This window comes from Protopterus annectens, chromosome 2.part1, assembly GCF_019279795.1.
Source record: "Protopterus annectens isolate FY-2018-M chromosome 2.part1, PAN1.0, whole genome shotgun sequence".
Lineage (NCBI taxonomy): Eukaryota > Metazoa > Chordata > Ceratodontiformes > Protopteridae > Protopterus > Protopterus annectens.
In genome coordinates this window covers 1,621,857,199-1,621,874,301 of record NC_056729.1, presented here as the reverse complement: position 1 = coordinate 1,621,874,301, position 17,103 = coordinate 1,621,857,199, and the positions used below count along the sequence as shown (strand labels likewise).

General features: G+C 43.7%; 1 protein-coding gene across 1 annotated transcript; it reads right to left on the bottom strand.

Moving 5' to 3' along the window:
- Window positions 1-5,005: 5,005 nt before the first annotated feature.
- Window positions 5,006-6,190, bottom strand: LOC122794999 (PCNA-interacting partner-like). Its single transcript, XM_044063586.1, has one exon. It carries the CDS (start codon window positions 6,164-6,166, stop codon window positions 5,006-5,008), a length of 1,161 nt encoding a protein of 386 aa, XP_043919521.1. The 5' UTR covers window positions 6,167-6,190.
- Between the last annotated feature and the right edge of the window lie 10,913 nt (window positions 6,191-17,103).

Here is a 17,103-nt window from a genome sequence, read left to right as displayed (position 1 = left end):
AGTCAAGCAGATACCACCTCTTAGTAGACAATATGATACAGAGAATAGCTGGAGTTTTTTTGAGTCTGTCCATGTAGGACATGTGTTTAAGGCCTAGGATCCTCTTTGTGAGATACTTTTTTGGCAACTCCAGCAGTTGCAGGTGTCTAGTGAGGTACATGCCAAATGGGGCATTCTACTCTACGATTCGTGTAATGACGGAAGAGTAGAGAGAAACAATGACCTCTTTCTTCCTGGATACAAAACCCTTGGTAATGAGATGTGCCACATAGAAGGGCTTTCTGACCATAGTAGCAATGTGGTGGTCGAAGGAGAGGTTGCTGTCAACCTGTATCCCCAGAACTCTTATAACGCCTGTGTGAAGATTGGAGGAAGATGGGCGAAGGCTGCCAGCTTAGTCAAATATAATTTGATACATAATTCTATCTATTGTATAAATAAATGTAAAATACAAGGTTGTGTTTTTAAATGAAAGAAAACACTGTAAAATGTGAACTTCAAGATTGTTGCAACATTGCCATCTGCTGTAAGGAAAACCAAGCCAAGCATTTCAAATGTGTCTTTTGAAGTTGAAAAGATCTTATGAATCTCTTTGATGTTTTACAAGTTGGCTCCAGTGGGTCTGGATGAAGGTTTCATGCCCATTGTTTTAAGGTTTAAGTTAAGGGCCGGAATTTACATATGGAAGGTGCTTTATTGCTCTGGTTTCTGCTACAGTGTATATGTGACATGCCTTTTATTGTTTTAGTCTCCTGAGCAGGTGTTAGCTTGCTAAATAATGCAGTTTGTGGCCTGGGAACTCCAGATTAAATGTCAAAATGATGTAATTTGGGAAGGCCTTAGAGAGCTGTTGGTAATTGTTTAAAAACTATCTTTGAGTGAGTGACTAAAGAGCATTTTGATCTTGGAAATCTAACCCAGCACTGCTTATGCTTTATGTATGTAAGTTGAATTATAGCACTGTGATTTCTCTTAGGAATAGTTAAACTTAAAAGAAAGTTAGACTAAGTATTTTTCTTTGCAATCAGATCTTTCCTAGGATATTGTTTTAAGTTTCTGTGTGATCTCTGAACCTGAGTAGTATTGTATTGTAGTAGTTTTGTCTTGTGTTTTAATTATTTATTATTAAATATTTTAAAACCTTTGCCTTTGGCTGTTTTATTTAGAGATAATTTAACCTCTAAAGTACATTACATATTTACAGATTTTACTGTCTAAGTCACTCCAAATTAAGCCTTGACTGTCTAGTCATACTACCATTGGATTATAATCATCATCATTCATCATTCTCTTTCGGCTTTTCCCGTTAGGGGTCGCCACAGCGGATCATCTCTTTCCATTTCTTCCTATCCTCTGCATCTTGCTCTGTCACACCAACCGCCTGCATGTCCTCTCTCACCACGTCCATAAACCTTATCTTAGGCCTTCCTCTATTCCTCTTACCTGGCAGCTCCATCCTTAGCATCTTTTTCCCAATATACCCATCATCCCTCCTCAGCACATGTCCAAACCAACGCAATCTCGTCTCTCTTGCTTTGTCTCCAAACTGTCCAACATGAGCTGAACCTCTAATATACCGATTCCTAATCCTATCCATCCTAGTCACACCGATTGCAAATCTTAACATCTTTAACAATGCCACATCCAGCTCCGACTCCTGCCTTTTTGTCAATGCCACTGTCTCCAACCCATATAACATAGCTGGTCTCACTACACTCTTGTAGACCTTCCCTTTCACTCTTACTGATACCCGTCTGTCACAAATCACTCCTGACACTCTTCTCCACCCATTCCACCCTGCCTGTACTCTCTTCTTCACCTCTCTTCCACATTCACCATTACTCTGAACTGTTGATCCCAAGTACTTAAACTCGTCCACCTTTACCAACTCTACTCCCTGCATCCTCACCATTCCTCTACCCTCCCTCTCATTTACACACATATATTCTGTCTTAGCCCTGCTGACCCTCATTCCTCTGCTCTCTAGAGCATATCTCCACCTCTCCAGAGTCTCCTCAACCTGATTCCTACTCTCACTACAGATCACAATGTCATCTGCAAACATCATAGTCCACGGGCCTCCTGTCTGATCTCATCTGTCAACCTGTCCATCACCACTGCAAATAAGAAAGGACTCAGAGCTGATCCTTGATGTAATCCCACCTCCACCTTAAACGGATCTGTCACTCCCACTGCAGTCCTCACCACTGTCACACTACCCTCGTACATATCCTGTACCACTCTTACGTACTTCTCTGCCACTCCCGACTTCCTCATACAATACCACAACTCTTCTCTAGGCACCCTGTCATATGCTTTCTCCAAGTCTACAAAGACACAATGCAACTCCTTCTGACCTTCTCTGTATTTCTCCATCAACACTCTCAGAGCAAACATTGCATCTGTAGTGCTCTTTCCTGGCATGAAACCATACTGCTGATCACTAATCATCACCTCCCTTCTTAACCTTGCTTCCACTACTCTTTCCCATAACTTCAAGCTGTGACTAATCAGTTTTATCCCTCTGTAGTTACTGCAGCTCTGCACATCACCCTTATTCTTAAAGATAGGTACCAAAACACTTTTCTCCACTCCTCAGGTATCCTCTGACTTTCCAAAATTTCATTAAACAATCTAGTTAGAAATTCCACTGCCATTTCTCCTAAGCACCTCCATGCTTCCATTGCTATGTCATCTGGGCCAACAGCCTTTCCATTCTTCATCCTCTTCATAGCTGCCCTTACTTCCTCCTTGCTAATCTGTTTCACTTCCTGATTCACTATCCCCACATCATCCAACCTTCTCTCTCTCTCATTCTCTTCATTCATCAGCCTCTCAAAATACTCTTTCCATCTACTCAACACACTCTCCTCTCTTGTGAGTACCTTTCCCTCACTATCCTTTATCACCCTTACATGTTGCACATCTTTCCCAGCTCTGTCCCTCTGTCTAGCTAATCGGTACAGGTCCTTTTCTCCCTCTTTAGTGTCCAATCTCTCGTACAACTCTCCATATGCCCTATCCTTAGCTTTCGCCACCTCTCTCTTTGCCATGCGCCTCATATCCTTATACCATTGGATTATAATACTGCACAGTAATAATTGGACACCCTTTTAAGGGCCTTTTAGTAGCTGATAATTATTAGCTGGGTGGCGGCAGGAATTACTACCATATGGTCTGGGTAATAGAGGCACAGCTGGAGAACCTGTGCCAGCCTTTTCCTAGGAGGGTCTGTGTTGTTGTATAATCTCTTCTCAAAGTGTGTGAGTGTTGTGTCAGCTACTTGGGCAGGGACATGAAGCACTGGTTGGACAGAGAGAGAGGTTTTAGCTTGCCCAGCTAGGCTGAGACATGGACCCTATAGCTGTGCCAGTGGGGAGTCTTATTGGGGACCTGGAGAGCAAGGGAGCAACCAGCCCCAGACTGACTGTGATCTCTGTTTGCACTTAAGGGAAATTGTACTTTACTGTGTGTATTACTTATCTTTTCCTCTTATAGGAGGCGCCCTCTCTGCTGTCAGTGGTGAGGATTGAGGCTCCTTGATTGCTGGGCCAGGGCAAGGGCATCACATATTGGTGGCAGTGGTTGGGATATCCTATCACATATTGGCTTGCTGTGGTGGGATCCACATCACATATTGATTAGTTGGCAAACACTAATTGGCTTGTAGTGGTGTGGGTAGAGTGAATTCCTGTAGCTAATGTACAGTGATTTCTGAAAGTGTTTTGTACTCTAAAACAGCCATGCAATGTATACTCAGAGTTCAGATCACAATTGTTTTATTTCTTTTGTTAGCTTAGGGTTAGTCAGGGTGAGCAGGCAGTATGTCAGCAGAGGAGTATGGAAAGTTGACAAGGAGCCAGCTGGCGGAGATGTGCCAGGCTAGGGGACTTGTGCATGGAAACCTGACTAAGGCAGACCTGATTGCAGCCTTGGTTACAGCTGCATCAGAAAACAGCAGCCTGGAGGACAATCAGACTGACAGTGGAGATACAATATCCTTAGAGAATGGACAGTGCAACCTTTCTGCAGTGGACTTAAAAATCCAGCTGGAACTAAAGAGACTTGAGTTGGAGGCCAAGCATATGGAACTAGAAGCAGCTGAGAAAATGAGGAGTCTACAAGCTGAGGAAAATGAATGGCAGAGGAGGCATGAGAGGGAAATGCTGACTCTTCGCCAGAGTCATGGAGGTAATGGGGAAGGGAGTAACCGGACCCCAGAAGCACAAAAGGTCAGTAAATTTATTGCACAGTTTAAAGAGGGGGATAATTTTAAAGCTTCATTCATAGGTTTGAGCAGGTATGTAAACAGTATGAAGTTGACCAAGGGTTCTGGGTAAGGTTCCTGAACCCCTTACTCCATGGTAAAGCTGTAACTTCTTTAGCAAAAATGCATGACACTGTCTGTTTTGATTATACTGCTGTAAAAAGACACTTGTTGGAATGTTTTAAGCTAACACCTGAAATGTATAGGAAAATGTTTCATGAGCATAGACGCAAGACAGATGAAAATGTATGTGAGTATGTTGCTGAACTGAGCACTTATTTTCATAGCTGGGTGAGTGGATGTCAGGTCACCACTTTGAAGGACTGGCAGACCATTTGGTAAGGGACCAAGCCCTTAGCACTTTGCCTGAGGACATGAGGATCTGGTTAGCTGATAGACAGTGTGCTACATCAGAGGAGTTGGGGAAGAAGGGAGACCTATACCTAGGAAGCAGGGCAGCCCTGCACAGGAAAGGGACCCCAGTACTGCTCATGAGACTAAAGGAACCCTTGGTGGGCAGCACAGTCTGCCCCAACAGAATCCACCAGTAGCAGGGGAAGCCACTAGTCCAGGTACATGTCCAGGAGCTAGGGTTAAATGTTTTGAATGCAACCAGCGGGGCCATATGGCATACAGATGTCCATGGTGGCAAGGTGGGGAACCAAAGGTGAGGGAGCCAGTAAGTGGGAAAGACAAAATGCCAACAGTGGGTTGTCTTGAGACAACAGGAGTATGGAACTACCATCCTGCAGATGTCCTGAGAGGAACCACAAAAACGAGCACCAGCAGCCAAATCCAAAGCAGACCGAGTTTAATTAATAACGTATGCAAAAATGTCTTCACAGTTTCTCTGCCACAGTATGCAGTGCAATGATTTATGACATAGGACTTGGGCCTAGCTGGGCTCATGTCAGTGTTGCTCACATGGGCATCTTTGCATTGAGCATTAATGATATTTTTAATCCTCACATCCAGCTCTTGGACAACTTCCTCTACTGCAACAGAAAAGAGATCTCCACTGCTCCGACCTTTTAGCAAACGCATTTTTATGGCGGACAAAATCCGATTCCCTGCAACACATGGATCAGGAATTTCTCCAAGTATCTCTTCAAGTTTATCAGTAAAACGCACAAAGTCACATAGTCCTTTTATGTGCTTTCTTAAAGGATCTGAATCTAATGGAGCATAACCTTTTCCTCCAAGTTCTAAAGCTCTGATAAATGATGTTGCAGCCAGAAAAAGTGATGTCTGCTTGCTCTGTGCAGAGTGCTTTAAATCAGTAAAGGCATCTCTTCCAAGTCCTCGTTCTGGAACATTCAAGATATGAGCCGGGGCCAAATCATTCTTTGTGTTCACCAGCAAGTTGACATAGCCACAAACTAGTCTTTTAGCCACCAGTAGCAACTTAGACTTCATATGAACTTTAGCTCTTGAAGGAGTTGAAGGAATAACAGGAGGCAGGGGATCATCATCTAAACACACTGAAGGTCCCAAAATAAATTCCAGAAGTTGCTCTTTGGAGATTAGTTTACCAGTTTCAAATTTGGGACTCTTCTTTACACACTTGAAGTAAACATCAATCAGATCCAGTACATTGCTTTTGTTAAGAAGTGTGTCATAACAATGTTTGATATCTGTATATTTTTCTGGCATGCTTTCGTCCTCCGATATCAAATGCAGCTTTTCATGCAGCAAGTATTTCCAAGTTTCCATCAGATCACTCAGAGAAACTGTGAAATCTCCAAAGTCCTTTTTATTCACTTCTGCCATGCAAAGTTGTAAACCAAGAAGCATATCATTTGCTCCATATAGTGTAGTCCTTTCATATTCAGATCTCTTCCGACATTCCCTTCTGAAAATCCTGACCAGATCCAAGATATTCTTTTGTAATAATTCCATATTTAAAAATCAAACAAATATGAGCAAACTTAATCCTAATATCTGATTAAAAAGATGTCCTGAGACGGAAGGATTTGGATGAGGCAATACTATGTACTTATGCAGTTACATGCAGTGAGGCTAGGAGACAAGCATGTGGGTCTGGTAGCCTGTGGGAGACCCAGACAGACTACATATTTGAAGCCAGGACAGCTGCGGTGGTTACTTCAGGGAGTGAGCTATGCTGTAGCAGTGAGACTGAATGTTTGCCACAGCTGCTTGTGGGTACTGATGTTCCGTTGGAAGGGTAACTGCAAAGGTAGAGGTGAGTAGTAGTACCTAGGTTGACAGTGAGGCACCGCTGTCCAAGGATGCCAGACTTCCTGTGGAAGGGGAGTTGGGAAGGGTTACAAAGAGGGAGTTGAGACAGGCTCAGCTCTCAGACCCTACATTGCAAGGCCTGAGGCAGGTAGCTAGGGAGGCACCTGATTCTCAAGGGAAGGGGGAATATGTATACTGGAACAAAGGGTTACTGTACAGACAGTGGACCCCTGAGGGAGGGCTAGAAGGTGAGAGAGTACAGCAGTTGGTAGTGCCTAGACCTTACCATCTGGTGCTTCTAGCCATAGCCCATGATATTCCCTTTGCAGGTCATATGGGCATAAAACACACAAAGATGCATATTATGCAAAACCTTTATTGGCCTGGAATTTCCAGAAATGTAACAGGGTACTGGGTGACCTGTGAGAAGTGCCAAAAGGATGGCAAGGCAGGAGACAAGGTGAGAGGTCCTTTGATGCCTTTGCTTGTGATGGAGGAGCCATTTCAGAGGGTAGCTATGGATATTGTGGGTCCTCTGAGTTCCCCAAGTTCCACAGGGGAAAAAAGTATATCCTAGTGATTGTAGATTATGCTACACAATACCCTGAGGCAGTGGCTTTGTCCTCCATCGAGGCCGAGAAGGTGGTAAATGCTTTGCTAGAGATTTTCAGCAGGTTTGGTTTCCCAAAGGAAATACTGTCTGACCACGGCGCCAATTTTATGTCAGACCTGCTAGCTTGTCTGTAGAAGTCCTGTGGGGTGAAGAACAAGTAGACCATCCCCTGCCATCCCCAGACTAATTGTCTTTTTGAGAGGTTAAACTCTACAATCAAGTCCATGTTATGGGCATTTGCAGATCAGTTTAAGAGTGAGTGGGACAAATATTTGCCCCATCTGTTGTTTTCTTACAGAGAGGTTCCCCAGGAATCCACAGTTTTTTCATGCTTTGAGTTGCTGTATGGGCATAGAGTGACGGGACCTCTAGATTTAATTCAAGATGAGTGGGAAGGTGAGTGTGAGTCTCACAAGGAGTCTGTTGTGGCATATGTCCTGAACCTCAGGACAAGGCTCAGGGAGCTCATGGTCCTGGCCCATAAGAACCTGGCAGAAGCCCAACAACAGAAAAAGGTGTGGTATGACGGGAATGCTCGAGCTAAAGAGTGTGCTGTAGGGCAGCAGGTGATGGTTCTCATTCCTGTCAGACACAAGTTGCAAGCAGCTTGGGAGGGACCCTACAAGGTGGTAAGAAAGGTAAGTGATGTTAGCTACATGGTGGAACTGCTAGGCAGAAGGCAGGGGCACAAATTGTACCATGTTAACATGATGAAACCTTACCATGATAGGGAGGCCCTTGTGCTGAGCATTTGCAGTGGATTACAGGAGGAGTCTGAGAGAGATCTTGTGACTGATCTCCTCAGTGAGGTTCAGGCTGACACCTTGGTGGAAGGGGGTAGCAATGTCCCAGCAGCTATCTCCTACCCAGATTCGAGAAATACAAGCAGTGTTGCAGGAGTTTGGGGGCATGTTCACTGGGAAACCAGGGAGCACCCACCTGGTGCAGTACCAGATGGATACAGGACCCCGAAGGCCTATCAGGCAGGCCCCTTATAGCATGCATGAGAGAGTCAAATAGACTCTGAGGGAAGAGGTACAGGAGATGTTGGAACTAGGGGTGATTCAAGAGTCCAACAGTCCCTGGGCCTCCCCAGTGGTACTGGTGTCAAAGAAGGATGGCAGCACCAGGTTCTGTGGGGATTACAGGAAATTAAATAGTCACAAGAGGCAGATGCTTACCGCATGCCTAGGACAGATGAAGGCATAGAGCAGCTGAATGGGGCTAAGTATATTACAACCATTGATCTTACCAAGGGTTACTGGCAGTGCCTTTGACTCCCAGTGCTAGAGAGAAGTCAGCCTTTGTGACTCCTTTTGGCTTGTATGAGTTCACAAAGATGCCCTTTGGGATGAAGAATGCCCCAGCAACTTTCCAGAGATTGGTAGATCATATCTTAGCAGGAATAGGAGGGTTTTCCCTCGCTTACATGGATGATATTTCTATCTACAGCCATTCCTGGCAAGAGCATCTTCAGCATGTCAGGAAGGTGCTGGGCAGACTATAAAGGGCAGGGTTGACCATTAAGCTGAGCAAATGTCAGGTGGGTATGGCAGAGGTCTCCTACCTAGGACATAGAGTGGGGAGTGGTAAGATAAGGCCAGAACCTGTCAAAGTGGAAGCCATTCAAGCATAGTGTGCACCTGTTACCAAAAAGTAGGTGAGGGCATTCTTAGGGACAGCATGGTACTACAGAAAGTTCATTCCCAATTATAGTACCATAGCTGCTATCTTCACAGACCTGACAAGGAAGAACAGGCCAGATAAAGTAGTGTGGACCCCAGCGTGTGAGCAGGCATTTCAGAAGCTTAAGGAAGCTTTGATAGGACCCCCTGTGTTAGCCGGTCCAGACTATAGCAAAGAATTTGTTGTGCATATGGATGCTTCAAACTATGGGGTGGGGGCTGTACTTAGCCAGATTTCTTCAGAGTGAGAAGAGCACCCAGTGGTTTTTCTTAGTTGTAGGCTCCAACCCAGGGAGGAATGCTATGCAGCAGTAGAAAAGGAATGTCTAGTAATAGTGTGGGTACTACAGAAACTTCAGCCTTATCTATATGGAAGAAAATCCACTGTGATGACAGATCACAACCCTCTAACATGGTTAAACAGAGCCAGTCATCAAAATGCCAAGTTGCTAAGATGGAGCCTGGGGTTGCAAGCATATGATATGTCAGTGCAGCACCATAGTGGGAGTAGCAATGCCAATGCAGTTGAGCTCTCAATACAGGGAATGGCGTGAGGTACACCCAGGTAGACCTGACACTCTCAAGCTATGTTTCTCAAGGTGCACTTGAAAAACTTGCTTGAGTTCTCCGAGGGGGAAGAGATGTGAAGATTGGAGGAAGATGAGCCAAGGCTGCCAACCTAGTCAAATAGAATTTGATACATAATTCTATTGTATAAATAAATGTAAAATACAGGCTTGTGTTTTTAAATGAAAGAAAACACTGTAAAATGTGAACTTCAAGATTGTTGCAACATTGCCATCTGCTGTAAGGAAAACCAAGCCAAGCCAAGCATTTCAAATGTGTCTTTTGAAGTTGAAACGATCTTATGAATCTCTTTGATGTTTTACAAGTCGGCTCCAGTGAGTCTGGATGAAGGTTTCATGCCCATTGTTGTAAGGTTAAAGTTAAGGGCCAGAATTTACATGTGGAAGGTGCTTTATTGCTCTGGTTTCTGCTAGCGTGTATATGTGAAATGCTTTTTATTGTTGTAGTCTCCTGAGCAGGTGTTAGCTTGCTAAATAATGCAGTTTGTGGCCTGGGAACTCCAGACTAAGTGTCAAAATTATGTAATTTGGGAGGGCCTTAGAGAGCCATTAGTGAGTGTTTAAAAACTAATGTTGAGTGAGAGATGAAAGAGTCTTTTGATCTTGGACATCTAACCCAGCACTGCTTATACTTTATGTATGTAAGCAGGATTATAGCACTGTGATTTCTCTTAGGAATAGTTAAACATAGAAGAAAGTTTGAAATCCGATCTTTCCTATGATATTGTTTTACGTTTCTGTGTGATCTCTGAACTTGAGTAGTATTGTACTGTAGTAGGTTTGTCTTGTGTTTTAATTATTTATTATTAAATATTTTAAAACCTTTACCTGTGGCTGGTTTATGTAGAGATAATTTAACCTCTAAAGTACATTACATATTTACAGATTTTACTGTCTAAGTCACTCCAAATTAAGCTTAGACTGTCTAGTCATACTACCATTGGATTATAATTTTGCACAGTAATAATTGGACACCCTTTAAGGGCCTTTTAATAGCTGATAATTATTAGCTGGGTGGTGGCAGGAATTACTACTGTATGGTCTGGGTAATAGGGGCACAGCTGGAGAACCTGTAGCAGTCATTCAGTATGATGCACTTGTACTTCTGCATGTCCAAAGTACCCTAGACAAAGTCCCACATCATATCCTTGCAAGTTATATGTCCTCCTCCTGACCTATGAAATCCATAACACATACTTAAACCTACTGGAGATGATTGTAGCCTGAGGAAGTGGACTGAAGTCTGTGAAAGTACTTTTTTGCTTTGTACTAACTGGAAATAAACATTTTGGATTTTACTCAAGTTTCACGGTTTGGTGTTGCTTTGTTTTCATATTCTGCAAATTTTGTTAGCAACATCAATTTATTGGTAAGAAATTTCATTTTTTACTTGGAAGTCTATTCCAGAGCACGGGCAGTCACTGGGTTATGAACCTGTCCCTCCAGCATATTCTGTTGATTGTGGTAATGAGGTTGAGGTCTCTGGTGTGTGTGGTGTGGAGGGATTGGGATTTATTTACATGGAGCATTTCTAACAGAGCTGGGTCAGACATGGCTTGGTAAGTCAAGCAGCGACCACCTCTTAGTAGACGATATGAGACAGAGAATAGCTGGAGTTTTTTGAGTCTGTCCATGTAAGACATTTGTTCAAGGCCTATGATCCTCTTAATGAGATGCTTTTTTGGCCTGTCCAGCAGTTGCAGGTGTCTAGAGATACATGCCAAATAGGGCATTATACTCTATGATTCGTCTAATGAGGGAAGAGTAGAGAGAAACAATGACCTCTTTCTTCCTGGATACAAAACCCTTGGTAATGAGATGTGCCACATAGAAGGACTTTCTGACCACAGTAGCAATGTGGTGGTCAAAGGAGAGGTTGCTTTCAACCTGTGCCCCCATAACTCTTATAACGCCTTTGTGAAGATTGGAGGAAGATGGGCAAAGGCTGCCAGCCTAGTCAAATATAATTTGATACATAATTCTATCTCTTGTATAAATAAATGTAAAATACAGGCTTGTGTTTTTAAATGAAAGAAAACATTGTAAAATGTAAACTTCAATATTGTTACAACATTGCCATCTGTGTAAGGAAAACCAAGCCAAGCATTTCAAATGTGTCTTTTGAAGGAGAAAAGATCTTATGAATCTCTTTGATGTTTTACAAGTCGGCTCCAGTGAGTTTGGATGAAGGTTTCATGCCCATTGTTGTCAGGTTAAAGTTAAGGGCCAGAATGTACATGTGGAAAGTGCTTTATTGCTCTGGTTTCTGCTAGAGTGTATATGTGAAATGCCTTTTATTGTTGTAGTCTCCTGAGCAGGTGTTAGCTTGCTAAATAATGCAGTTTGTGGCCTGGGAACTCCAGATTAAATGTCAAAATGATGTACTTTGGGAGGGCCTTAGAGAGTCATTGGTGATTGTTTAAAAACTATTGATGACTGAGAGACTAAAGAGCATTTTGATCTTGGAAATCTAACCCAGCACTGATTATGCTTTATGTATGTAAGTTGGATTATAGCACTGTGATTTCTCTTAGGAATAGTTAAACTTAAAAGAAAGTTAGACTAAGTATTTTTCTTTGAAATCAGATCTTTCCTACAATATTGTTTTAAGTTTCTGTGTGATCTCTGAACTTGAGTAATATTGTACTGTAGTAGTTTTGTCTTGTGTTTTAATTATTTACTATTAAATATTTTAAAACCTTTACCTGTGGCTGGTTTATGTAGAGATAATTTGACCTCTAAAGTAGATTCCATATTTACAGATTTTACTGTCTAAGTCACTCCAAATTAAGCCTTGACTGTCTAGTCATACTACCATTGGATTATAATATTGCACAGTAATAATTGGACACCCTTTTAAGGGCCTTTTAGTAGCTGATAATTATTAGCTGGGTGATGGCAGGAATGACTACTGGATGGTCTGGGTAATAGGGGCACAGCTAGAGAACCTGTGCCAGCCTTTTCCCAGGAGGGTCTGTGTGGCTGTATAACCTCTTCTCAAAGTGTGTGAGTGTTGTGTCAGCTACTTGGGCAGGGATACAAAGCACTGGTTGGACAGAGAGGGTACTGGAGGTTTTAGCTTGCCCAGCTAGGCTATCTGGACCTTATAGCTGTGCCAGTGGGGAGTCTTATTGGGGACCTGGAGAGCAAGGGAGCAACCAGCCCCAGACTGACTGTGATCTCTGTGTGCACTTAATGGAAATTGTACTTTACTGTGTGCATTACTTATCCTTTCCTCTTTAGGAGTCACCCTCTCTGGTGTCAGTGATGAGGATTAAGGTTCTTTGATTGCTGGGGCAGGGCACAGGCATCACAGCCTTCAATGTTCAGTGGGCTCCCATCGATGTGGCAATTAGTGGAAACTGAGTTTTTCCCAAAGGGGATGATGTTGCAATTTTTTAGCATTAAGTTTAAAGCCATGGTTCAACACCAGTCATTGGTCTCAGTGAGACCTTTCTGTAGGATATCTGTATCACTTGGGGAGTTAATAATGGCTCCCAGCTTGCAGTCATCTGTAAATTCGGTCAGCCAGAGTCCCTCAGCATTGTCTGAGAAGTAGATGCCAAACAGGAGACGACCCAGGACCAATCCCTGTGGGACTCCAGTCATGACTGGTCAGCAGTCTGACTTGGAGTCTGCTACTTTCACACTGTGTGTTCTATCTGTGAGACAATTTGCAACCCACCAAATTATATAGGAGTTGATGCCTAGTTTTATGAGTTTATCAATAATTCCTGAGTGAGGAATGGTATCAAATGCCTTGGCCAGATCGAGGTAGGCTGTATGAACTGTCTTACCTTCATCCACCGCTCTGGTGACTGACTCATAGAAGTCAACCAGGTTGAGCAGGCATGATCTACCTTTCACAAAACTAAATTGAGTGGAATCTAGAGTTTGGAGTTTCCCTATATCCTTGTTAATTAGGTCCATGATGATGCGCTCCATAGCCTTTCATATCAGACTCATCAGGCTAATGGGGTGATAATTTCCAGGGACTGTAGTTGCTCATTTTTTATAGAGAGGGATGACTGTGGCAGTGCTCCATTCGGTAGGGTCAAAGCCTGAGGTGAGCCTGTGAGTGAATAGAGCACACAGATGTGGTGCCAGTTCACTTTGTAATTCATATAAAACACAGCCAGGGATATTTTTGGGTCGCATGGAAGCTGTATTCTTGGCCTTAGACAATGCAGCTTTAACCTGTGCTGCAGTAATGCTGGGTGTCTGGCATTCTTCCAATATTGAGATTGATCCTTTGGGGGGGGGGGGTAAAGTTGGCACTGAATCTGTTGGCCAGTATGTTGGTAATATCTGTTGGCTCAGTATAGGAGGTACCATTGTGCAGTAACTCAGAGCAAATATGGGTATTGCCATGGAGATTCTTGCTATAACTATAGAAGGCTTTGTGGTGTTTTTAGTGTCTGCCACAATTCTGCCTTCATAGCTGGCTTTGGAGGTTTTGATGAGGGATCTCAACTTTTTGTTGAGGCTAATAAGGGACATTTTCCAGTCTTGGGACTTCACCTTTTTCTGCAACAGATTTTCCCTTCTGTTGTAGAGTTTATTAATGGCAGGGGAGCACCAGACTGGCTTCCTTTTTTTTGGAGGAGAGCGTCTTGGTTCTGTTGGGTATGGCTAGTTCCATGCATTTATGTACATGTTCGTAGAGTACACTGGTGTATGATTCGGCAGTCATGCATCTATTTTTAATTGGCATGGGTGCTCTGAATTTAGCCACCTCTGTTTTTAGGAGTCCAAAGTCAGCTTTGGAGAAGTTTTTCATGGTGGATACCTTTGTGGGGGGTGTGAGTGAGATGTGGATTTCCATGGTGATTAGTTTGTGGTTGGATCTAACCAAGGAGGAATTGACTATTGGTGCAGAGCAATGGTTGTCCATGTTAGTAATAACCAGGTCAAGGATGTTGCTTCCTCTAGTGGGGGTAAGAATGAGCTGGTCCAGGAAACTGGAGTTGATGAATTCCATGAAGCGTTGGGCCATTGCATTGGTCCAGCTGATGGAGGGGTAGTTGAAGTCACCTAGTATGAGAGTGTTAGGTTGGATCTTAATAGTTTCCAGGGTGATTAGAAATGTGGAGTGAGAGTCTTGGGACATGGTTGGGGACCTATAGCAGGCTACAACATGAATTGCTGTCTTACCCAATGTTAGTTGTACCTGGAGTATCTCAGATGCGTTATGCTGGGCTACTAGTCTGGAGGTGTGCATATCTTTTATGAATATGGAGACACCACCACCTTTGGAGCTTTGGTCCATGTTTGAGGCTGAAAGGTGTGGAATGAGTTATAGCCTGGTTGCGCAGGGGTGCTTTCTGCTGCTTTAAACCACAAATGACGATGTTCTCTATTATGAGGAGTGCTTCGAGTGAGTGCATCTTGAGATTTAGACTTCTAGCGTGAGCAACATCACCCACATATTGCATTTATTTATAGCTATTATGGTGGTAATTTGGTCTTTGGAACACCGCTTAAAAAAGGCACTATAGTGGTGGCAAGAGCCTTAGCCAGTACCCAGAAACCCAGGGGTGACAGATGCAGCCCATCTCTGACAAAGCATCAAGGTCCGTCAATCATGTCATCTGAAGCAGACAGATATTAGATCCCCTAAAATATAACCAGAAACTTAGTCAATTTTTGAAGTCAATCATTTTCTGTTTGTACTGTGGTATCATTCTGCACGATTGTAGGATGCTGCTCAGGTCTAGGGTCATACCTGCCTGGGCCACATAATCCGAGAGCTCCCCAATGTCTCTTTTCATGTCGTCCAGGGAGGTGTGTCTCAGGTCATTCACACCCACATGGACAATGACAGAGTTGTTCATACTTGTACTTGTTGTGGAGTGACCTGAGTGCGTGTGTTATGTGTCGGATTCTGGCACCTGATAGACAGCTGACTGTTACCTTATCCTTATTCAACCTAGTGAGTGGGGCATCAGTGTGCATCACTATTGAGTCACCTATGATTATTGCATTGGGCAAGCTGTTTTGCCTTAGGGCTTAGGTTAAGGGGCACACTGTGTAGGTTCATAGGTAGGTACTAGGCTATCGGCCCTGGGGCCTATATAAGCCTAGCCAAAAAGGTTCCCTGGCTTTCGCCACCCAAGAAAATTATTTTCCTGTGCCCCTGTCAAGCAGTGCTGCAGAAGTGATCCCCAGGGTGAATTTTTTATTTCCCATCCAGTTGTCAAGATTTTTCTTAAAGAGGGCCAAAGAGGAGCTTTGCTTGACATGAATGGGTAGTTTCTTCCACAGTATGGAAAGTCTCTGGGACAGGAATCTCTCCCTCCAGCATGTTCTGTTTATTGTGGTGACAAGGTATTGGTCCCTGGAGCATGTGGTTCAGAGAGATTGGGATTTCTTTAAGTGTAGCATTTCCAACAGCTCTGGGTTTGACATAGCTTTGTATGTTAGGCAGAGCTCGCCTCTGAGTAGGTGATATGTGATGGAGTAGAGCTGGAGTTTTTTTGAGATGGTCTGCATATGGCATCTGTTTCAGGCTGGTAATCCTCTTAGTGAGGTATTTCTGTGGCCTTTCCAATTGCTCTAGGTGTCTTGTGAGATACATGCCAAATGGGGCATTGTACTCTATAATGGGTCTGATGAGGGATGAGTAGAGAGGAACAATGATTTCCTTTTTTCTAGAGGAGAACCGTTTTGTCATGAGGTGTGCCACATAGAAGGATTTCCTGACTACTGTGGCAATGTGGTTATCAAAGGAGAGACTACTGTCCAGCTGTGTCCTGAGGTCTCATATCACACTTTCAGTGTTTAGTGAGCTGCCGCCTATGTGGTAGTTCATGGTTGCTGAGTTTTTCCCAAAGGGGATGACAATGCACTTCTTGGCATTGAGCTTGAGGCCATGACTTTGACACCAAGCATCTGTCTCTGTGAGGCCCTTTTGTAGAATGTCTACATCATTAGGTGATTCTATTATGGTTTCCAGTTTGCAGTTATTGGCAAACTTTGTTAGCCAACGACCTTCTGTGTTGGGCTGTACTTCAGAGAAGTAGATGCCAAACAGGAGAGGACCCAGGTCCGAACCCTGTGGTACTCCACTCATCACTGGGCTGAAGTCGGACTTGGAGTCGGCTACTTTTACTGTGTGGGTTCTATCAGTGAGCCAGTTGGCCACCCATCTTGTGACATAGGGATTTATGCCCAGTTTAGTGAGTTTATCTATAATTCCAGAGTGGGGGATGGTATTGAATGCCTTAGCGAGGTCAAGATAGGCTGTGTGCACTACCTTGCCCTCATCTACGGCTCTAGTGACTGCTTCAAAGAAGTCAGTCAGGTTTAGTAGACATGATCTACCTTTTACAAACCCAAACTGAGAGGGATCCAGGGTTTGGAGATTACCTATGTCTTTGTTTATAAGCTCCAGGATGATACGTTCCATGGCCTTGCAGACCAGGCTTGTCAGGTTAATGGAGCCGTAGTTTCCGGAGTCCATGGTGGCACCCCTTTGTGGAGTGGGATAACCATCACTGTGCGCCATTCAGTAGACACATAGCCTGAGATGAGGCAATGATTGAACATGGTACTTAGGCGGGGTGCCAGTTCATTCTGTAGTCCATGCAGTACACAGCCTGGGGTGTTGTCTGGTCCCATGGATGCTATGTTCTTGGCTTTGGAGAGTGCAGTCTTTACTTGTTCATCAATGCCAGTATTAAGATGGGGCCTTTGAAGGGTGAGAGGGGGGTAAAGTTAGCACTGGACCTATCTGCCAGGATGTTGGCAATA